Source organism: Ostrinia nubilalis, chromosome 25 (genome assembly GCF_963855985.1).
Source record: "Ostrinia nubilalis chromosome 25, ilOstNubi1.1, whole genome shotgun sequence".
Taxonomy (NCBI): Eukaryota; Metazoa; Arthropoda; class Insecta; order Lepidoptera; family Crambidae; genus Ostrinia; species Ostrinia nubilalis.
The window spans coordinates 9,971,317-9,989,747 of NC_087112.1; the positions used below are offsets into that span (position 1 = coordinate 9,971,317).

Sequence of the window (18,431 nt, forward strand, 5' to 3'; positions counted from 1 at the left end):
ATGCACTAATCAATCGACGGCGAATCGACTATTCATTCGATATAAGATAGAATATCTAATCTGGTATTATCTCAACACCTTGAGATTATACTATAGCACAATAGTAGTCCAGTCGCCAGAGCGCATGCGTGCCATGAGCTGAAAATGGGCGAAGTGCAAAAAAACAATTCGTTTGTGCCTTTTTTGAGACAAGTAAGTTTGTTTTTTGATTTTTTTATAATTTGCCATCTCTACATTTACGAAAGTAGTAGAAAGTTTGTTGGAAATCATTAATTTTACGTTGAAAATGTGCAATAATTGCTAGAATTCATAAACTTGTGAGACTTTTTACTTTTAATACCTACAGTTCGTCGGCGTCGTCGAACAACGACGTATCTGCAAAATGTTAAGTTTCCAGGAGAGCGTTTTGAAGTTTTGGAACCGGTTTTTTGTGTCTACAAAAAAAACTACTAGGCTGATCGGTTTCAAATTTGGGGATGTTATAAACATAAAGATGTTATTTTATATAAACTATGTACCCATCTCCAAAAATACTTAGTTTTTTGTAAAAATCACATGCGTCATTGTTCTATGGACAATTTGAGGATGTATGTGATAAACCGTCGTTGTTCTGCGAATTTTTTTAATCAAATATATGACGTATGTCACTTTTAGTCATTATTCTACGGAACTTCTGCCATGAGTACCCGTCGGATGATGAAGAAAGTTGGAGGAAATAAATATAAAACATTGTTTATTAGGTTTCATTATTAATTAATTTATAAATAAAGACAATATGTATCAAAGAAAATTAACAAAAATCAAGGATAGATAAACCACATCCATATACTGCGGCAGGTTATGCAGAAGATCGAAGAGTATAACTTGCCACTATGCTTGGAGTTTGTGGACTATGAGAAGGCCTTCGATTTGATCGAGATTTGGGCAGTGCTGCAATCTCTCCCTGCACCGCGGCCGTATTGACTCTCGTTACATCGAGGTACTGAAGTACTTCTACATGAACGCACCAATCCGGCCCGAATACAGAAGCAGAGCACGAGCGCGATTCCACTACAGCGAGGCGTAAGGCTGGGAGATTTTATACCTATTTCCAAAACTGTTCACCTGTCCAACTCCTTGAATGAAAGGATTCGGCATAAATATCAACGACGAGTACAACACTCACCTTAGGTATGCCGACGATAATATTATGGTCATGGCAGAATCTTTGGAAGACCTCGACACAATATTAAAGACCTTAATCGAGTATCCCAACGGGGCCTTTGGATGAACATGGAAAAAATGAGCTTATGTCGAATGTCCATGTTGCACCCTACCCAACTTCGGTTGGGATCTCAATTCTTGAGATTGTTGACAAGTAGGATGTCTACCTTGGACAAAAGATTTAGCTAGGAAGGTCCAACTTCGAGAAAGAGGTCAATCGACGAATCTACCTCGACTGGGCAGTATCCGGAAAACTAGACATCTTTTCGTCCAAAATCCTAAAGTGCCTAAAGACGAGAGTCTACCATTAGTGTGTGTTACCCTATTATAGGTCCAAAACGTTGGCTCTCAAAGAAGCTCAAAGTTGCACGGCGTGCTATAGCAAGGGTTATGTCAGTGTTTCTTTACGAGATCAAATCATAAATGAGGGAGGTCCGTAAACAAACTAAAGTCGATGACATATCCCGACAGATTAACATGCTGAGTGACAATAGGCAGGACACATACTACGCAAAACTTACGGCCAATGGGGCACCAAGGTTCTGGAGTAGGCTGCATACCGAAAAACTAAGCGTGCGACATCCACCCACAAACCAAGGCGGAACGATAATCTCATAAAGGTAGCATTAAGGCACTGGATGCAAAAACTATCACCTATAAGATCTTGCATTTTTTGAATAATGTTGGGATCTGCTTGAAAGGGTAAAGGGGGCATTGATTTGACGGTGTAAGTGCTACTTAGAAATGAATAAAATAAATAAGTATAAAATTTAACTTAGACGAAAAGCTTTCTAAGCATACCTATACTTACAGGGTGACGTGTAATAAGTGAACATCCTTGTAAGGGATAACAGGTTATTGTAACCAATTTATTTATGTAGGTATATGACTAGGCAAAAGTCAAGCATTTCTCAGTTTTAATAGGGACATCCTAACATGGTGTTCCGATAAAAATTGAGCGGGCGCCCCTTTATCACACTTTTTTCTTTTATTTTATTACTTTTATGTTTTACTGTGTGTTTAATAAAGTCTTTTATTACTTTTATTATTTATAGTTTGGGCTTTTTCTACCTTAGCTTAAAAGCAGGAAAATTTAAAATCGGCTACGGGATATTAATTATTATTATTTAGATTTTTTGTATGGAAAAATTACATTGTGTTTTGCGTAGGCAAATACTTATCCAATTTGATTGCAAATGACATGCACTATAATCCTTTACAAGGATGTTCACTCATTACAAGATGTCATCCTGTATACGCAAAAAAAAAACTTTATTTTTAACACAATGTTTATTTTGAGTAACAAATCGTCAAAAAGAAACACATTAAAATCGAATTATTGTAGTCTCAATTTTTTATTTTATTTTTTAAGCAATTTAAAAATAGAACAAAGACGCAATTGGAATACCCGTCCCTAGTACAAAGTCGGTTGTGTATATCCGACGTCAAAATTACCAAACTTTACCGAAGTACAACGATGTTTCTGATCAAACGTCAAACAAAAGTCCTTAGAACAATGTAAGTTCAGTACATCCGCCACCAAAAACAATTATTTTGTACCAAACATTCTTAATGTTTATACTCGTCAATCTACCTACAAATACCATAAAATAAAAACAATAGGACACTGTTTCTTTTATTTTCAAACTTCCTAGTACAACGACGGGTGTGTACGTACGTCACAGTTTTTTTTTCTCTGACTTCCCTAGTAAAGAGATGGTTGTGACTTTCAGTCATCAAAACGATAAAGTGTCCAAACTTATAGATATAAAGACGAAATTCGAGATACATTCAATATCAATACGAATACAAATGTATAAGCTATTCCAACAAACGATGTGCAGTCTTCCGAAGTACAATGACGCTTGCACAAAGACGTCTCTGTACTGCGTTAGAATAATCACATCCGTCGGTGTTCGATTCTGTATCTTCGATATTATTACGAATTTTGAAAAATTAAAAAAATAGTTTATAAAGGGGCTATTTTAGAGTAGTTTAATGCAAAAAAACAGATTTTGACGGTTGCGATCATACGACGTTGTTCGACGACGCCGACGAGTTAACTTACTTTTTTTTTCTTTTTTTTTTTTTTTTTATGTGATAGGAGGCAAACGAGCAAACGGATCACCTGATGATTTTAAAATTGTCTAATAATTAATCAATGAAGATTATCTTTAAAGGAATTCAATTCATATATTTTCTGAAGTGTATAAATTTTAATTAATCGTACCTATATTGATTGATCGAACTATGTAGAGTTCTACCATTCCTATATACCACGTGCAGGTACCTACTAATTGATAAAGTTCACATTATAATTTCGGCTGTGAACTAGCGAAAGGCCCTTTTGCCATACAAAATGTATGGTAGAGTCACATTATGATAGCTCATTATTAAAAGTAAGTACCTAATTAACTGATTGGTGTAACACTGATCTTTGTTTTTGATGTAAATGAAAACCGTTAATTTTTAAACGTGAGACAAAATGCATTTAGTTTAAAGTTAATGTTCTTATTTAATTACGCAACTTGAAAATTAACTAGGTAGTTATCTACTGCGGCATTTATAACAAAGGTTCTGTAATCTAAAGACAATAGATTGATATTTCATGAAATCATTGACAGCTTTGAATTAAAAAGAAATGACAACAATAGGTGATAACTTAGAAGGTGATAAGAGTGTCCATGTTTAAATAATACCTACAAATAGAGATTTTAATAAACGCGAGTATAAACGCAAAATGGAGGCAAAACTAATGATCATTTAGGTTACTTCATTACAAATAAAAATTGAGGGCCCTATAAACAGGGGAAGGTTACATCTCCAATATTTTAGGGTTATCATGACTATACGTCACTAGGAAAAAATCACACTCGCACGATGACTCTACAAAACTATTTTGTCAATGTGGACAGTAATATAAATAAGTAAGTCAGTAACTATAAAAGAAAATCATCGAAAGACGACGGAAAGGGTTGATTTTGGAGCTCAAATTATTTTGCGTGGGAAAAATCATGATGGGATGATTAGAAGTTGGTGTTTTTTGAGAATTCTGTTTTTAAATTCAAATCATTAGTATGGTGAACTAAGTAGTCCCTTTTCAGAGCACTTTGGGACACCTTAATCGGCTGGTAGGTAGGTTCTCAGAAGTGGCAAAAGAAACTTGTCAGTCACCTTACTAATAGCTGATTACTGATGACAATTTGTATGAAAAATTGTTTTGTGGAAGATTGAACTTTCACCTTTTGGGGAAAGTTTTTGCTTTTGTACAGTAGAATCAATCTTTTTTTAATCCATTATAAATTATTCTTTGAGGATGATTCCATGCGCACGATTAGAAAATGTATGAAAAATTGTTTTGTGGAAGATTGAACTTTCACCTTTTGGGGAAAGTTTTTGCTTTTGTACAGTAGAATCAATCTTTTTTTAATCCATTATAAATTATTCTTTGAGGATGATTCCATGCGCACGATTAGAAAATAAATCAATTCATTTTTATCTAGATTTATCTTGTCTTGATTCTTGAAGTAGCCAATTAGAGAAATTGCATACGCTCTTGAGTTATCTATCACTTCACTTCATAGGTCATTGAATGGCATTGGATTAGAAGAACTAGTTCAATCAATTAAAATAAGTGCTTATGTGTGCTACTTATAGATATTAACCGTTCTTTTGTTCACGATATTCCTAAGTGCTTCTGTAATTTCAGGTTTTGTATAAAGTAACTGTCCATTTCCAATATTATTGGTTCTGAAGTAGGTTTAAATAGCAAAGGCATATTGATTTTTACCCACTCCAATGCGGGTTGTGAGTAAGATCAATGTAGAGTCGCTATAAAACTTGAGTTTAATGACCAGTTTGTGACCAGAAAATGGTCAGATACTCTCGTCAGATCCACATTTTTGTCCTGCCTTCAGTAGAATGAACATTCACTGAGGTGGGGTTTCATAAGCTGAAAATCTCGGTTGCACAGGAGTTGCAGTGGGAACCAGAAGTCCTAATATTCCCATTTGAAACCCAGTTGGAACTTCCTACAGTCCTACTTAGTACAACCGGAAAAGAACTAGAATGTACCTCAAGGTCTGAAAAAACATTATTAACCCTATAAATCTAGTGCTTTCAATGAATTAATAACCTGAAGCCTTGTCAGCCACATAGGTAACATACTTTTATCTGATAACGATCACAACCTATTCATGAGCCAAGATTTTATCGCCTAAATAGGTGCTGGAATAACATAGTTATCTCTATATTACTATAATAACGTGCTTTAGATTATGAGCGCCATTGAAACTTATTAATGATAGACATATTGACGTTTATTAAATTGCCGACTGATTGAAACACGTGTTAAAATTGCTTTAGTTTGTATTTAACTTCTATAGTTAGAACTTAGTTAAAACTGCTCTAATGTCACAACAACTCACATTAGATTTCAGTCACTTTAAGAGTAAGCGCACACCGTTGATTTTTAGTTGGCCGATAGTTGTGCCCGATTTTAAATTGTATGAAGAATCGGCCAAATCGAATCGGCGTAGTGTGCGCACTCCCATACGTGCCCAACTGCCCATACTGATCAACTGCCCGACTAAACTATCGGCCGACGAAAAATCAACGGTGTGCGCCTACTCTAAGGTCAGTAACTTGAAAAAAGTACTACTTTTTAACTAGCCACACAGCATAAACACTGCTAGCTGGCAAAGGGGATCTATGATTTATATCGCAATACCTACCTACGAGTAGGTATGTCGCCGTCGCATGGTTCGCTATTTCAATCGAATATAAACGAACTTTACAGCAATTTGAACATTAATTTAGTCTGTCTTTCAGATAGTTTTTTAAAAGAACTTGTTTCTTGAATTTATTAGTTAAAGGCGTCGACTAGTCAAATATCAGTTTTCACAAACCGTGCTACATTAGCAACGAATACGATACAATAGCAATAACTGGCGTGATACATCCGCCGTGTATTGATAGCTGATTTATCAGTGGGAGAGCCACGCTTCGGCATGAATGGGCCGGCTCGACCGGAGTGATACCACGGCCTCACAAAAAACCGGCGTGAAGCAGCGCTTGCGCTGTGTTTCGCCGAGTGAGTGAGGATACCGGAGGCCCAATGAGGATCATTTCGATTTTTAGCTGTGAATGCAGATTTATAGGGCTAAGAAATCCTTAATACACAGTCCAAAAATTTTTGTTCTACGACAAAAATTGACGAAGTTATGGCCAAATTACCAAAAAAGTTCACTGACCGCCCGGCGCGGGGACGATGACGTCATTATATCCGATCCGAACGCTGCCGGCGTACTGCGTGGATAGAAAATATTTTTTTCTAGCCAAACTATCAGTTTTAGAGAAAAACTTGTAATGACATTTATTCATCAGAATAAAGTAAGCTATCGATAGGTAATTTTTAAAAATAGAATTTTTTTAAAAATATTTTAAAAATAGAGATTCAATGGAACGCAAGAGACGCGATTGGGGTCTCCGCGGTGGTATATTTGGCGATTTATTCAAATAAAGTGTTCATAAGTGTTGTTAGAGTGATATCTTCTTCCAAGTAAAATATAAAAATGTATAGTATTAATTTATTTACTTCTAACAATAAGGTATAGCTGAGGCAGATACACTCTGCCTAGGCTACAAGACATTGCTATGAAGATCATTTCGATGTACACGCAATACCTACCTGTTATTTAGTTTTACTGAGTTAAACCTACGTACCTACGTATCTATTCGCCGTTCCCATGGGCGGGCCAGCTGCTGCAGGAAAGGACAGCTGCTCCTGGAAATCTATTTAATCTTAGCCTAGAAGCTGGGTATGACTCCCCCGCCCCCCTCCTCTCCCCAGGTCATAAGCTGGGCATGATTTCCCCCTCGGCCAGAAGTTGGGTATGATTTACCCCCCCCCCCCCACCCCCAGGCCCGAAACTGGGTATGACTTGACTTCTCCCCCTCCCCCCAGGCCAGAAGCTGGGTAAGGCTTGCCCCTCGCCCCAGGCCATAAGCATAAGCTGGATATGACTCCCCTTCGGCCAGAAGCTGGGTATGACACCCCCCCCCCCCCATGCCACTTGCCTTTCCCCCCCTCCCACCAAGGCCAGAAGCTGGGTAAGGCTTTCCCCTCGCCCCAGGCCATAAGCATAAGCTGGATATGACTCCCCTTCGGCCAGAAGCTGGGTATGGCTTACCCCCCCCCCCCCCCCAGGCGCCAGAAACTGGGTATTACTTGCCTTTCCCCCCCCCTCCCACCAAGGCCAGAAGCTGGGTAAGGCTAGCCCCTCCCCCCAGGCTATAAGCTGGGTATGACTTATCCCCCCCCCCAGGCCAGAAACTGGGTATTAGCATCATATTATGTATTATTATGTTCAATACAAACAATCATTAAGTTACACTCACCCCAACAACCGTGTATCCGCATTGCATCGAATCCTATGAAAATGTGTTTTTTGGACATAGCGATACTTATTTTTCACAATTTTTATTTTTAAAAATTACTGGTCGATGGGTTACTTTATTTTGATGAATAAATGTTATTAAAAGTTTTTTTCTAAAACTGATAGTTTAGCTGGAAAAAAATATTTTCCATCCCAATAGTACGCCGGCTGCGCTCGATTCGGATATAGTGACGTCACGCGGCCCTGCGTACGTTGACGTTTAGCGGCAAAAACGGCCTATGTTTATTACTTAATATCTTCGTAAGTAATGGTCCGATTTGGATAATTCAAAAAGATATATCTTTCTTATGTCTTAAAGATTAACGTAGATACTAGTTTTATTGAATTTTCTACAACAGTACTGATCCTCATTGGGGGGGAATGGGATTTAAAAGGTTGGCAGCGCACTTGTGACTTCACTGATGTTGCGGGTGTACATGGGCGACGGCAATTGCTTACCATCAGGTGATCCGTCTGCTCGTTTGCCTCCTATCACATAAAAAAAAAAAAAAAAAAACACATTGGTGATACAGTGATACATACTGTATCGCTGGTGATATGGCAACAGCTGCAACACGAAACGTTTATTTGGGAATTGGGATTCTTTCGATTATTTGGGAATGATCGAAATAACCTAACTTGAGGGCACTTCTTCGAAATCGCATTCTTCGGCTGATTCATATGGACAAATTTCAAATTCAATTTTAGGTTTGTAACATAGACTCATATGAAAATAGGTACACCCAATAACATATATTTGGATAAGGGACTCGTTTTTGTAATGTAGTTTTCAAGATATCGACGTTCAAATATTTTGTGCCCATATGAATCAGAATTTGTTACATATTAATCAAAAATAGAAACAAAAGGGTTATGCCCACTTAGTATGGGACCTTTGGCCTGAGGTGGACAGACATTACAGCATGTAATTTGTTATTTATTAAGTAGTCTATACCAGTAAGAAACAGAATATAAATATCATTTTGTATCCAAGTCCTTAACAAATTTTTTTTTTGCTTAAGACTAGAAAGGTTAGAAGCAAAACAAAACACCATTTTTTATTATTATTATTATTTTAATCTGACTCATGGGTCAACAAAATATTGTCTAGGAACTAGGCAGGTGGAAATACATGTTCCTGATACCTTGCCCAGCTCAAAAACCACAAAATTGTCATAACATGAGCACAGCAACCTACTGTTATTCGGCCAATATAAGGGCAAATGAATCCTCGTCCCATCATGTGTTTGTTGGGGCTCCACAGCATGTGTAGCAGCTCGATCAGCTCACTGCCATCAGGGATGACATATTTGGTCAGATCCCCGCAGCTGAAACAAAGAAATTAATTATGGTATCATTCAAATTCATTCTTTAAGATGTTGGGATATGATGTCAATTTTTATCTATCAGTAAGACGTATTTGTATAGAAAAAAATATACACTGTTCAAATATATCAAGCCAATGTGTTTAATAAAATATAATGAAAATAATTATGAAAAAACTTACTTGACGAGGTGAAATCTGTTCCATTATTACATTATTTTCGAATATGTGATTCTCTTTCCGTGTTAATATGCAGTCTATGGAACGTATTTGTAACAAAGATAATCCACGTTAACTGTGACCAGTGCTAGTGGTTGCTTCTTCATTTGAAATATTATTTGTCCTTGATTGGTGCAGAGCCACACCGTGGCCACGGTCCAACATGAGTGACAACATACACTGCTGTTATCAATCTAAAAAAAAAGGTTTTATTAGGATTATGGTAATTTACGGTAAAGGTAGTTGATCAAATACATTGTAAAAGGTATTCAACAAGTCCACACGCTCATTCAATAACTTACCAGCTGAGGAGTCATCCACTGACGTTATAACCAACCGAACTTAATAAGCTCTAGGCTATGTCGCCTCCTCTGCATCATGTCAGCTATACAATTGATACATATCATAGGTTCCTCATGAGATTGAGGAATTGCTGGTTGCATTATCCAAAATCGGGCTGGGGTTAACATTGGGGCTCGGGTCGGAGTCCATACGTAAGTCGTGGTCGGCGTTTAGGCAAGGTTCGATGTCCGAAAGTGAGCCATTGGTCATTGGTTGAGTGAGATTCGTAGTTCGAGAGAGTTCGAGAGTATGCCAGGGTCATCGGGAAGGGAAGCATCGAGGACCATGGTCAAAAAAATAAAGTCGTCAAAAGGGAAACTTAATACAACACTCTTCTGCTTTTATTTTGGCAAAGACTTGGTTTTGAGAAATAAACAACACTCACGATGAAAAATACAAAACAAAGCGAATGACAGATAACAGCTGTGACAATATTTTCAGTGTTGCCATGCTAATAATGTGGTGATGAATAAAAATTATCGATATAAAAATCGATTGTATTTTTTGATGACTCGAAATAAGGTGTATAATAAGGTGTGTGTGAAATAAGGTTTCATTTAGTTATTTAAATATTTTGGTAGTGTTATTGGAATATTAAAAAGGTTTTATAAATGTCATTTTAATGAATACGTATTTAAAAAAAATACTACTTGTCATAGTCGAAAAACAATCGATATGAATCGATTCTTACCGATAAGATTCATTTTGGCAACACTGAATTGAGTGTTAAAGACAGGAAGTTGTAATTATCACATAAAGTACTATTTATATTGGATTTTTATAAAGGCAAATTGATACAAAGTTACACTAAGTGAATACTTTAAAAATTTATTAAAAATTTTTGGCAAATTCATATTTTCATTAGCAGCTTGTCCACGCCAGGCCAGAAATGAACATTGCCCTTTATGATATTTATGTACAATTGGCTCTAAATTAAGAAAATAATCATATTATAACAAAAACAATGATCTGTTGTTATGAACAAATGCAACGATTCCACAATAATTCGTGAAAAAACATTTTTTTTAAACTTTAGTATACATCCATAATATTTTGTCATCATCATAATCATTTCAACTGAACATAAGCCTCTCCCAATGATTTCCATAATGACCGGTTGGTAGCGGCCTGCATCCTGCGCCTTCCTGTGGGAGGACGTTCTACACTGAGCTTTCCGGCACGTAGCTTCCACTCCAGAAACGTGATGGGATAGCATCATTTCTGTATACTATGTGTCCTGCCCATTATCACTTCAGCTTGCTAAAACATCGGACTATGCCACCATGCGACTTTAGATCGTTTACGGGACTCCTCATTACAGATTCGATTGCATAAAAAAACAAGCATAGTCCACTCCAGTGTACACTATGCAACTTTGTGGTTCGTAAGCCTACAGTGAGAGGCCGCTTTTCAGTACAATTTGTCATCACTGATACACTGGATGTAGACTTTGATCTTATGGCACTAAGGTATTTTAGATGACTCTACCGAGCTGTTTCACTTATCCAAGCTATTGTTGTTAAGACGTCCACCTACAAGGTGAAGAAGGTGAGATGAGCTTATAGAGGTTGTAGCAATGGCAATCAGTTAATCTCGAAATCATTGGAGGCCTATGCTCAGCAGTATTATTATGTGCTATGGACGCCATAAGTGTAGCTGAAATAATAATAAAAATAAATAAATCGTTGGGCAATTTCATACAGCGCCATTTAGCTACAAAATAAGCAACAAATATGCTTGTGTTATGGTTGCTAGCTTAACGGATATACTACTTATTTACTGTTTAAACACAAATTATTCTTAACATAAAAATGATAATGTTTTTTTATTCATAACAAGACCGCAATCGCACCTGGTCTTAAGTGAGATGCAGTCTGGGATGTCATTCTTAGTTAAAAAACCCTTTTTTGGTGCTTGAAAGACCAAAAACTAATTTATTTTATGATTCATATAGGGCCCTGACCATATGAATCACGCACAGATAAATCAGTTTTTTGCCTAAAATCGAGCAAAACTTGTCATACATACAGACTACAGTGTTGTCACTTTTCTACATGATTATATAACCCAAAAGCATCACAAGAAAGACAGATTAGATTTTTAACGCAATAATGTAATTTTATGAAGTAGGCATTGTAATCAGCATGCCACCTGAACCAAGCACAGATGAATCAAGTATTTGCCTTCGTCACACCGGGTTCTAAGCCAACCAGCTCCACGTCTGCCTTCTAGCTCATCCGTTGCAAGATGGGCTTGCCTCCACGCCAGAAACCAGACTCTCATGATTAAAACCTGACCAGTTATGGTCAAGAACAGCTCACGCCATATGAATCAGTATTTTATGCCGGACACTGCTTATTTATTTTTTTACGAACAAACTAACTTAATTAAAATTATGACACATTTTTTTTGTAGAAGGACAACTCATTAGCTTTCGAAATAATTTTAATTTATATTGATATATCAAAAGGAAAATGCTACATCAACCATTTTGTTCCGGAAAATGGCTAACGGACACACCATATGAATCAGAGAATCACACTTCAAATATTTTTATTTTGTATAAAGACAGCAATTATGTCAAAAATGTAATTTGCGCCAGATAGGGCTATAGCTAAGCTATACGAAAAAAAATATTGCATGCCATTTTGTTAGTTGGTTACAGAACTATACCCAAAGACATCGAAAATTTTGCCTCCGAAGAAATACCCTTGAATGATTCACAACATTCGTCATCACTCCGGTATGAGTACGATGAAAACAGTTCTAATTCCTATTTCTGTATTATTTTCTTATTCCTTCTAAGGTAGAAATTTTAAAATTACGTCTCAAGAAAGGCGTGATTGAATCGATACAGCCGTTATTTAGAAAGCAAGTTTTAGCGTGCAGTTCCGGTATCCCCTCTTCCCGTAGATAGCCTCCCCAACCAGTTTGGCCAGAGTGGAGTGGGGACGGGGAGTACAGGACTAGAGGAGGTCCAAATCCTCGATTTGTCTCTGGTAAATTGAAGAGGATCATGATCCTGCAATGGAGACTAAATGACAAGATTTAAGATGATGATGAAATTTTTTGCGACATTTCATTTCAGACTACAATCATTGTAAAGATATTCGCTTTTACAATGCCGCGTTAAAATCATCATTTATTGTTTTAATCCTCATTAATAACGTGCTAGACTTATTGAAATCCCTAAATGCAGCGGTCTGGTCTCTAATCCCCTGTGTTTGTAATCGGGATTCTTATCATCGCAGTTTTTAACACTACTGCGAGCAATTTCAACGTCCAAAGTAGGTATAACTGTCAACAAAATCCTAAAAGGATTTGCATTTTACTAATAAATAGCCTTATCTTCTAAGCCAGCTCGTGTCATAGATCGCATCAATACACGTGTTAAAATCTAATCAGAAGTAAAAAAAAAATATACAGGTCGTCCCAGAATGGGTGAATCAAACTACTATAGGAGGTAGTTTAACCTCTGACCTACCCTTAAAATATGAAACTAGTAAGATTTTTTAACCCTGTAAAGGCTGTTTCCAAAGATTCCCCAATTTACGTTCATTTGACTCTGATTCCAGTGTTTCGTGACAGCCTGCGTGTCGCTGAACATCATCGGACATGGAGCCGTCATTGGATTCTCCGCCATCCTCATCCCGAGTCTCAGGAGGCCGGAGTCCCACATTCATGCCACTCCAGCTGAGGAGTCTTATATCGGTAAGTTGCCTCACTACAGGACTATTCCCACCTTTCGTTTCCACCTCTGCAACTCCTGTGTAGCCAGGATCTACAGCTTAATGCCGATCTAAGTTTGTCCTGGTCACCTCGTTCGTTTTAGCCAAATGACGTCCACTGCTGAACAAAGGCCTCCCCCAAGGTTTTCCACAGTGAACAATCCTGCGCTGACCGCATCCAGGCTCTTCCCGCGACCTTTACCAGATCGTCGGTCCACCTAGTAGGAGGCCTGCCCACGCTACGTCTTCCAGCCCGTGGTCGCCACTCGAGAACTTTTTTGGTTATCTCACTAGATAAACAAAAACCTGACCATTCGCCCGCAACAGGCATCTTATGGACAATCTCGCTTTACCATAGATACGTAAAACGTTAATTATCAACAAAATACAAATACTGTAAAGCAAATGACGATGACGGCTAGCGGCTTAGAGTCATATAGATTAACCCTCATGAATCCAAATATCTGTTGTCAAAGAGGTGTGTGAAGGTAAAGAGCTAGCTTAGACAATGAATGTACACAGATAAAATTGTTTTTTTCGCCAACCTGTTAAAGTCTACGTCATCTATTGATAATCCAACTATGTGAGGACAATCTCCACGCGATAATTCGAGATTATTTTCCAAGTTTGTTGCTAAGGAGTTTGATTATTAATATCACGCTAATCCATCATAGTCAATTTGCCACCGGATTCCTTGAATTGATAAGATAAATCTATTTTGTTCTTTGATCTTGTTATGAATCGGCACGTTTTCAAAATGAAGGATTTTTTAAATATTAAATTCATTCTATTCTAATGACCTACTAATTCTTTTCAGCATCAATCGTGGGCATCGCTCTCATCGCGGGGAACATCATCATCACCCCACTGCTAAACATGGTGGGCCGAAAAACTGCACACTTGCTCACCATCTTTCCTGTCCTGATTGGCTGGTTCATCACCGTCCTGGCCGACAGCGTCACAGAACTCATCGTCGGTAGATTCCTCCAAGGAGTCTCCATGGGAATGCTTGGTCCTCTAGGATCCATAATCGTAGCCGAAATGACCGACCCGAAAAAAAGAGGAGCTTTCCTCACTTGCGTCTCCCTATCACTTACCATTGGAGTACTGTTTGGTCACACCATCGGAACATACTTGAGTTGGCAGCAAGTTGCGCTGGTCTCATCCTTCATAACCTTCTTCAGTCTTCTCCTGATCATATTCGCCCCCGAGTCCCCACCATGGCTGATTTCGCAAGGTCGTTATGAAGAAGCTGAGGAAATTTTCTACTGGCTTCGCGGCCGGGGTGACAACCAAAACGACGAATTGGAAAGCATGATCGCTGCACAAAAAATGGCGAGGAAATCCAGTGTCGCAGGACAAAAATTACCGATCAGGGTCCATATCGTACGCTTCTTCAGATACGTAGGTCAGTCATTCAGAAAACCAGAGTTCTTCAAGCCCATTCTGATCATGTTGTTCTTGTACGTGATGTTCCAGTTCTCTGGCATCAACGTCATCAGTTCGTACGCGTTGGACATCATCACGCAAGTGGTGGGACCTGAAGCGAATTCGGAAAGATTGATGGTGGCGATGGACATCGAGCGGTTGGTGTGCAACATCATCGTCGTGTTCCTGATGAGGGCTTTCAAGAGGCGAACGGTGCTATTCTGCAGCGGGACAGTGTGTATTCTGGCGTACCTTTCGAAAGGGGCGTATGTTTACGCTAAACACAGCGGGAAGTTGCCTCCATCGTTGGAAGGGCAGTGGTTCCCTATATTGCTGTTAGGCATTTACATGGCATCGCTGACACTTGGTATATCTTCGGTGCCGTTCGCAATATCAGGGGAGATTTTCCCATTGGAATACCGAGGCTTGGCTGGTGGAATCAGCGTGCTGCCTTTGTCGCTGAACTTCTTCATTGCTGTCAAGTGTTTCCCAGTTTTGACAGCAGCCATTGGTCTGCCACTAACGTACGTGTTGTACGCTTGCGTTGTATTGATCTGCTTGGTGTTTATCTTCTTCTTGCTGCCGGAGACCAAAGACAGGACTCTCCAGGACATCGAGGACACCTTCCGAGGCATGGACCCTCGAGACCGTAGGTCTATTCAACCTCTGAAGCCTAAAGAAGGCGCGGAGATGATGCGTAGATGTAGTTCACATATTCTGTACTAAATTTTTGATAAAATGTGACAATTTGACCGAACGAAGTGCGTGTAATTTGGAGGCGAATTTAAAGCTGTGTTGTTATGAAAGATTGTGAATGTGCTTTTATTCGTCAAAAGTATGTTTGCTTGTTATTTTATCGATATTCTTTAATGTTGTAAATAATGAATCAGTTGAGTGTAGTACTTACTTTATATCACAAGAAAAAGTTCCTTAAAATTGCATTACGTCAATGGACTAATCCGTGTTACCTACCTCTTTTTTTAAATGAAACTCTATTTAGATACCGATCTTGATTAGAAAGAGATTAATCAAAAAGTTTCTTAGGTATAATTAATACCTAATTTAGGGCCAAGTTGGTACACGTAGCTCGAATAAAGAAGTGGCAAAAGAGTCATGAATGACTTCTTGTTGAGTAAATTGTAAGGAAATGATTGAATTTCAAAATAAAGTTTGCAAAATTATGCCACAAGCACGCAGCTTTATTGGAGAATGAATTAGTTTGTCTGGCTGGCCCCTTATATTTTTAAATAGGTAATTAAGTTTCAGATTAAAATGTGATATTAATCTAACTAAATGTGATAAGTAGCTTGCGTATTTATTTGCCGACTAGTTATTGTAAGTTATCTATAAGATTGTGCTATCCAGCTCTAAGGTGCAAGATCCTACAGATTAGCATTATCTACTTAATTTTAAGACTTTTATTAAATTATTGTAAATTAATCTCAATTAATACACATTTCCGAATTGTTTTTTGTGTCATTATCATTTGGTATATTTTGTATATTCGAGATACGTCTTCTTCAATTACGAGTTCGAAGAAATTAGACGAAAGTAACATAGACATTTTTACATATTCCCCATACTGAAACTGTCAATGTGCCAGTTATACTATGTGACAACGGATGCCCTAATGTGAAAGCGCTCTTATTCTCGGATATTAGTTTGGTCGAATCGAGCCTTAGGGTGGATTCGACCAAACAAGAGTAAATATTATTCTCAGAATAAATCGTCAGTTTTGACATATTTCCCATACTGAAACTGTCAATGTGCCAGTTATACCAGGAGCTATTCTCGGATAAAAGTTTGGTCGAATCGGGCCTTAGTAAAATAAGTAGGTACCCTAGTGTAGTTCAGGCACAATACAAATTAGTAAACATTGAAATTAACAAGTGGGTACTTACCTGCTTTATTGCCGCTGCGCCTGCGCCGACGGTAGGAAGATATTTTATGAGCCTTCGCTGGGTCCGTGGCCGAGTCCCCCAGTATTCGACGCACCCGTGGTTGAAGCCCCCGATTTAAATAAATTTAATATCATATTTTTTTCGGCTTTTGCACTAAGTACAGTCAACGAAAACCATGCATGTTTGACGCTATTTAAAATGATGTATTGTAACACGGCGCGCCCTTTTATTTACTTCGAGCGACAAGCGCCGAGCCTGCCACTACGTCACAGCGAGGACTACGCGCGCGCGCAGCCGGTTTACCCTGCCCCGAGACCCCGCACGCCGCCGCGTACGTCACACGCGCTCACCGGCTGGCTATAAAAGGCGTGCGAGCCGGCCTAGAAGTCAGTTCGTCCGCGACGCTCCGCGCTTCCGTACCACGGAACACGATGCGCCCGCCGGATTGAACTCGCACACACCGCGATGGTAAGGTCTGCTTCCGTAACACGGAACTGACTGGACATCGCGTTGTATCGTCCCATGCACGCTTCCCGTGCCTACTAGATTGTTAATAGAAATAGTAACTGTTGTCTTGTAGTAGCTAAGTTAATTACGCTAATTAGAATTTGCTCATTGTTTACATACATGCTTAGCTCAAATGCATAATCCAATCCTGGTTTTATGACTTAGATAATTATTCACGCTTATTGCTATAAATTTATTAAGTAAATGCTATTGTACTAAATATGGCCCTAATGCATACGCCGATCCTAGATTTCCGCTTTAATTAGTTTACTCATACTCTTGATATAAACTTTATTGATTAAACGTAATTGTTTAGTTTCCTATAAAGTGTGGCCCTGATTCATATACCAATCCTTGTTTTGTGTTCTAATTGAATTACTCACGCTTTTGTAATAAGGTTTATCAAGTAAATACAATTGTATAGTTTACCATTGGATCCGGCTCAAATGCATATACCGATCCTCATTTTTGCTTCAAATGTTAAAATCACGCTTTGCCATAAGATTCATTAGTCAATGCAATTAGTATTGCTTATTATTAAGTATTGTTCATATGTACATGCCGATCCTAACTTTACTGTGATATTTTGTTTGTACCGACTAATACTTCCGTAATTGAGAGGTTGTCTGCTTTGATCTTGTAATTTAGTCATAGGTTGATTGGCAATAAACACGAGATAAAGCCCTATAGAATTGGTTTTGGTCATTTCTCTCTGTAGGTTAGGTTCCCCTCCTACAAATAGGGCGACCCAACGCGGCGCCCTCTTACAAACTGGCGTCCCAACGTGTGGGGCCCTCTAATAAACTGGGTCCCATCGAGGCACGAACCTAAGCTTAACACTTGAGACCAAAACCGCACAGACAACCTGCTCTCTTAGTCTCGCGAGTTAGGGATTAGTCGAGATAGGGTTAGGCTAATAATAGAAATAGCACTTTGGCAGATTCGTCATTCGTGGTAGGTACTACCACAGGCCGCCAAAGATACGACGTTGAGAATACCAACGGACCTGCCGCTTTTTGGAAGACCCTTCTATTGTCTACGAGTTAGAGGAGGAGTCCATCCAAGACATATTTGTAAAGCTGAAGGAGGAATTTGCCCTTCTGCGAAATGTTTTCCTCTATGGCAACCACACTTGAATTTCAAGTCACCTCAACCTTCCATGAGTTCGGAAGTTGCAAGCGGGCTTATAGTGGTGCCGTCAGGGATGAAGGTTAATAGCAGCGTAAAGCTGAAGGAGGAATATGCCCTTCCGCGAATTGTTTCCCCTATGGTAACCACACCTGGATTTCCAAAGTCACCTCAACCTTCCATGATGAGTTCGGAAGTTGCAAGCGGGCTTACA

General features: G+C 38.7%; 1 protein-coding gene and 1 long non-coding RNA gene across 2 annotated transcripts; one reads left to right on the forward strand and one right to left on the reverse strand.

The window, feature by feature from the left end:
- The first annotated feature begins 102 nt into the window (after positions 1–102).
- Positions 103–16,150, forward strand: LOC135084156 (facilitated trehalose transporter Tret1-like). Its single transcript, XM_063978902.1, has 3 exons — positions 103–192; positions 13,101–13,236; positions 14,071–16,150. Exons 1-3 carry the CDS (start codon positions 145–147, stop codon positions 15,405–15,407), a joined length of 1,521 nt encoding a protein of 506 aa, XP_063834972.1. The 5' UTR covers positions 103–144; the 3' UTR covers positions 15,408–16,150.
- LOC135084303 (uncharacterized) lies at positions 8,695–9,990 on the reverse strand. Its single transcript, XR_010259813.1, has 3 exons — positions 9,486–9,990; positions 9,148–9,377; positions 8,695–8,968 (listed from the first exon to the last, which is right to left on the reverse strand). It is a non-coding gene; the product is annotated as an uncharacterized LOC135084303 (long non-coding RNA).
- Positions 16,151–18,431: the final 2,281 nt, after the last annotated feature.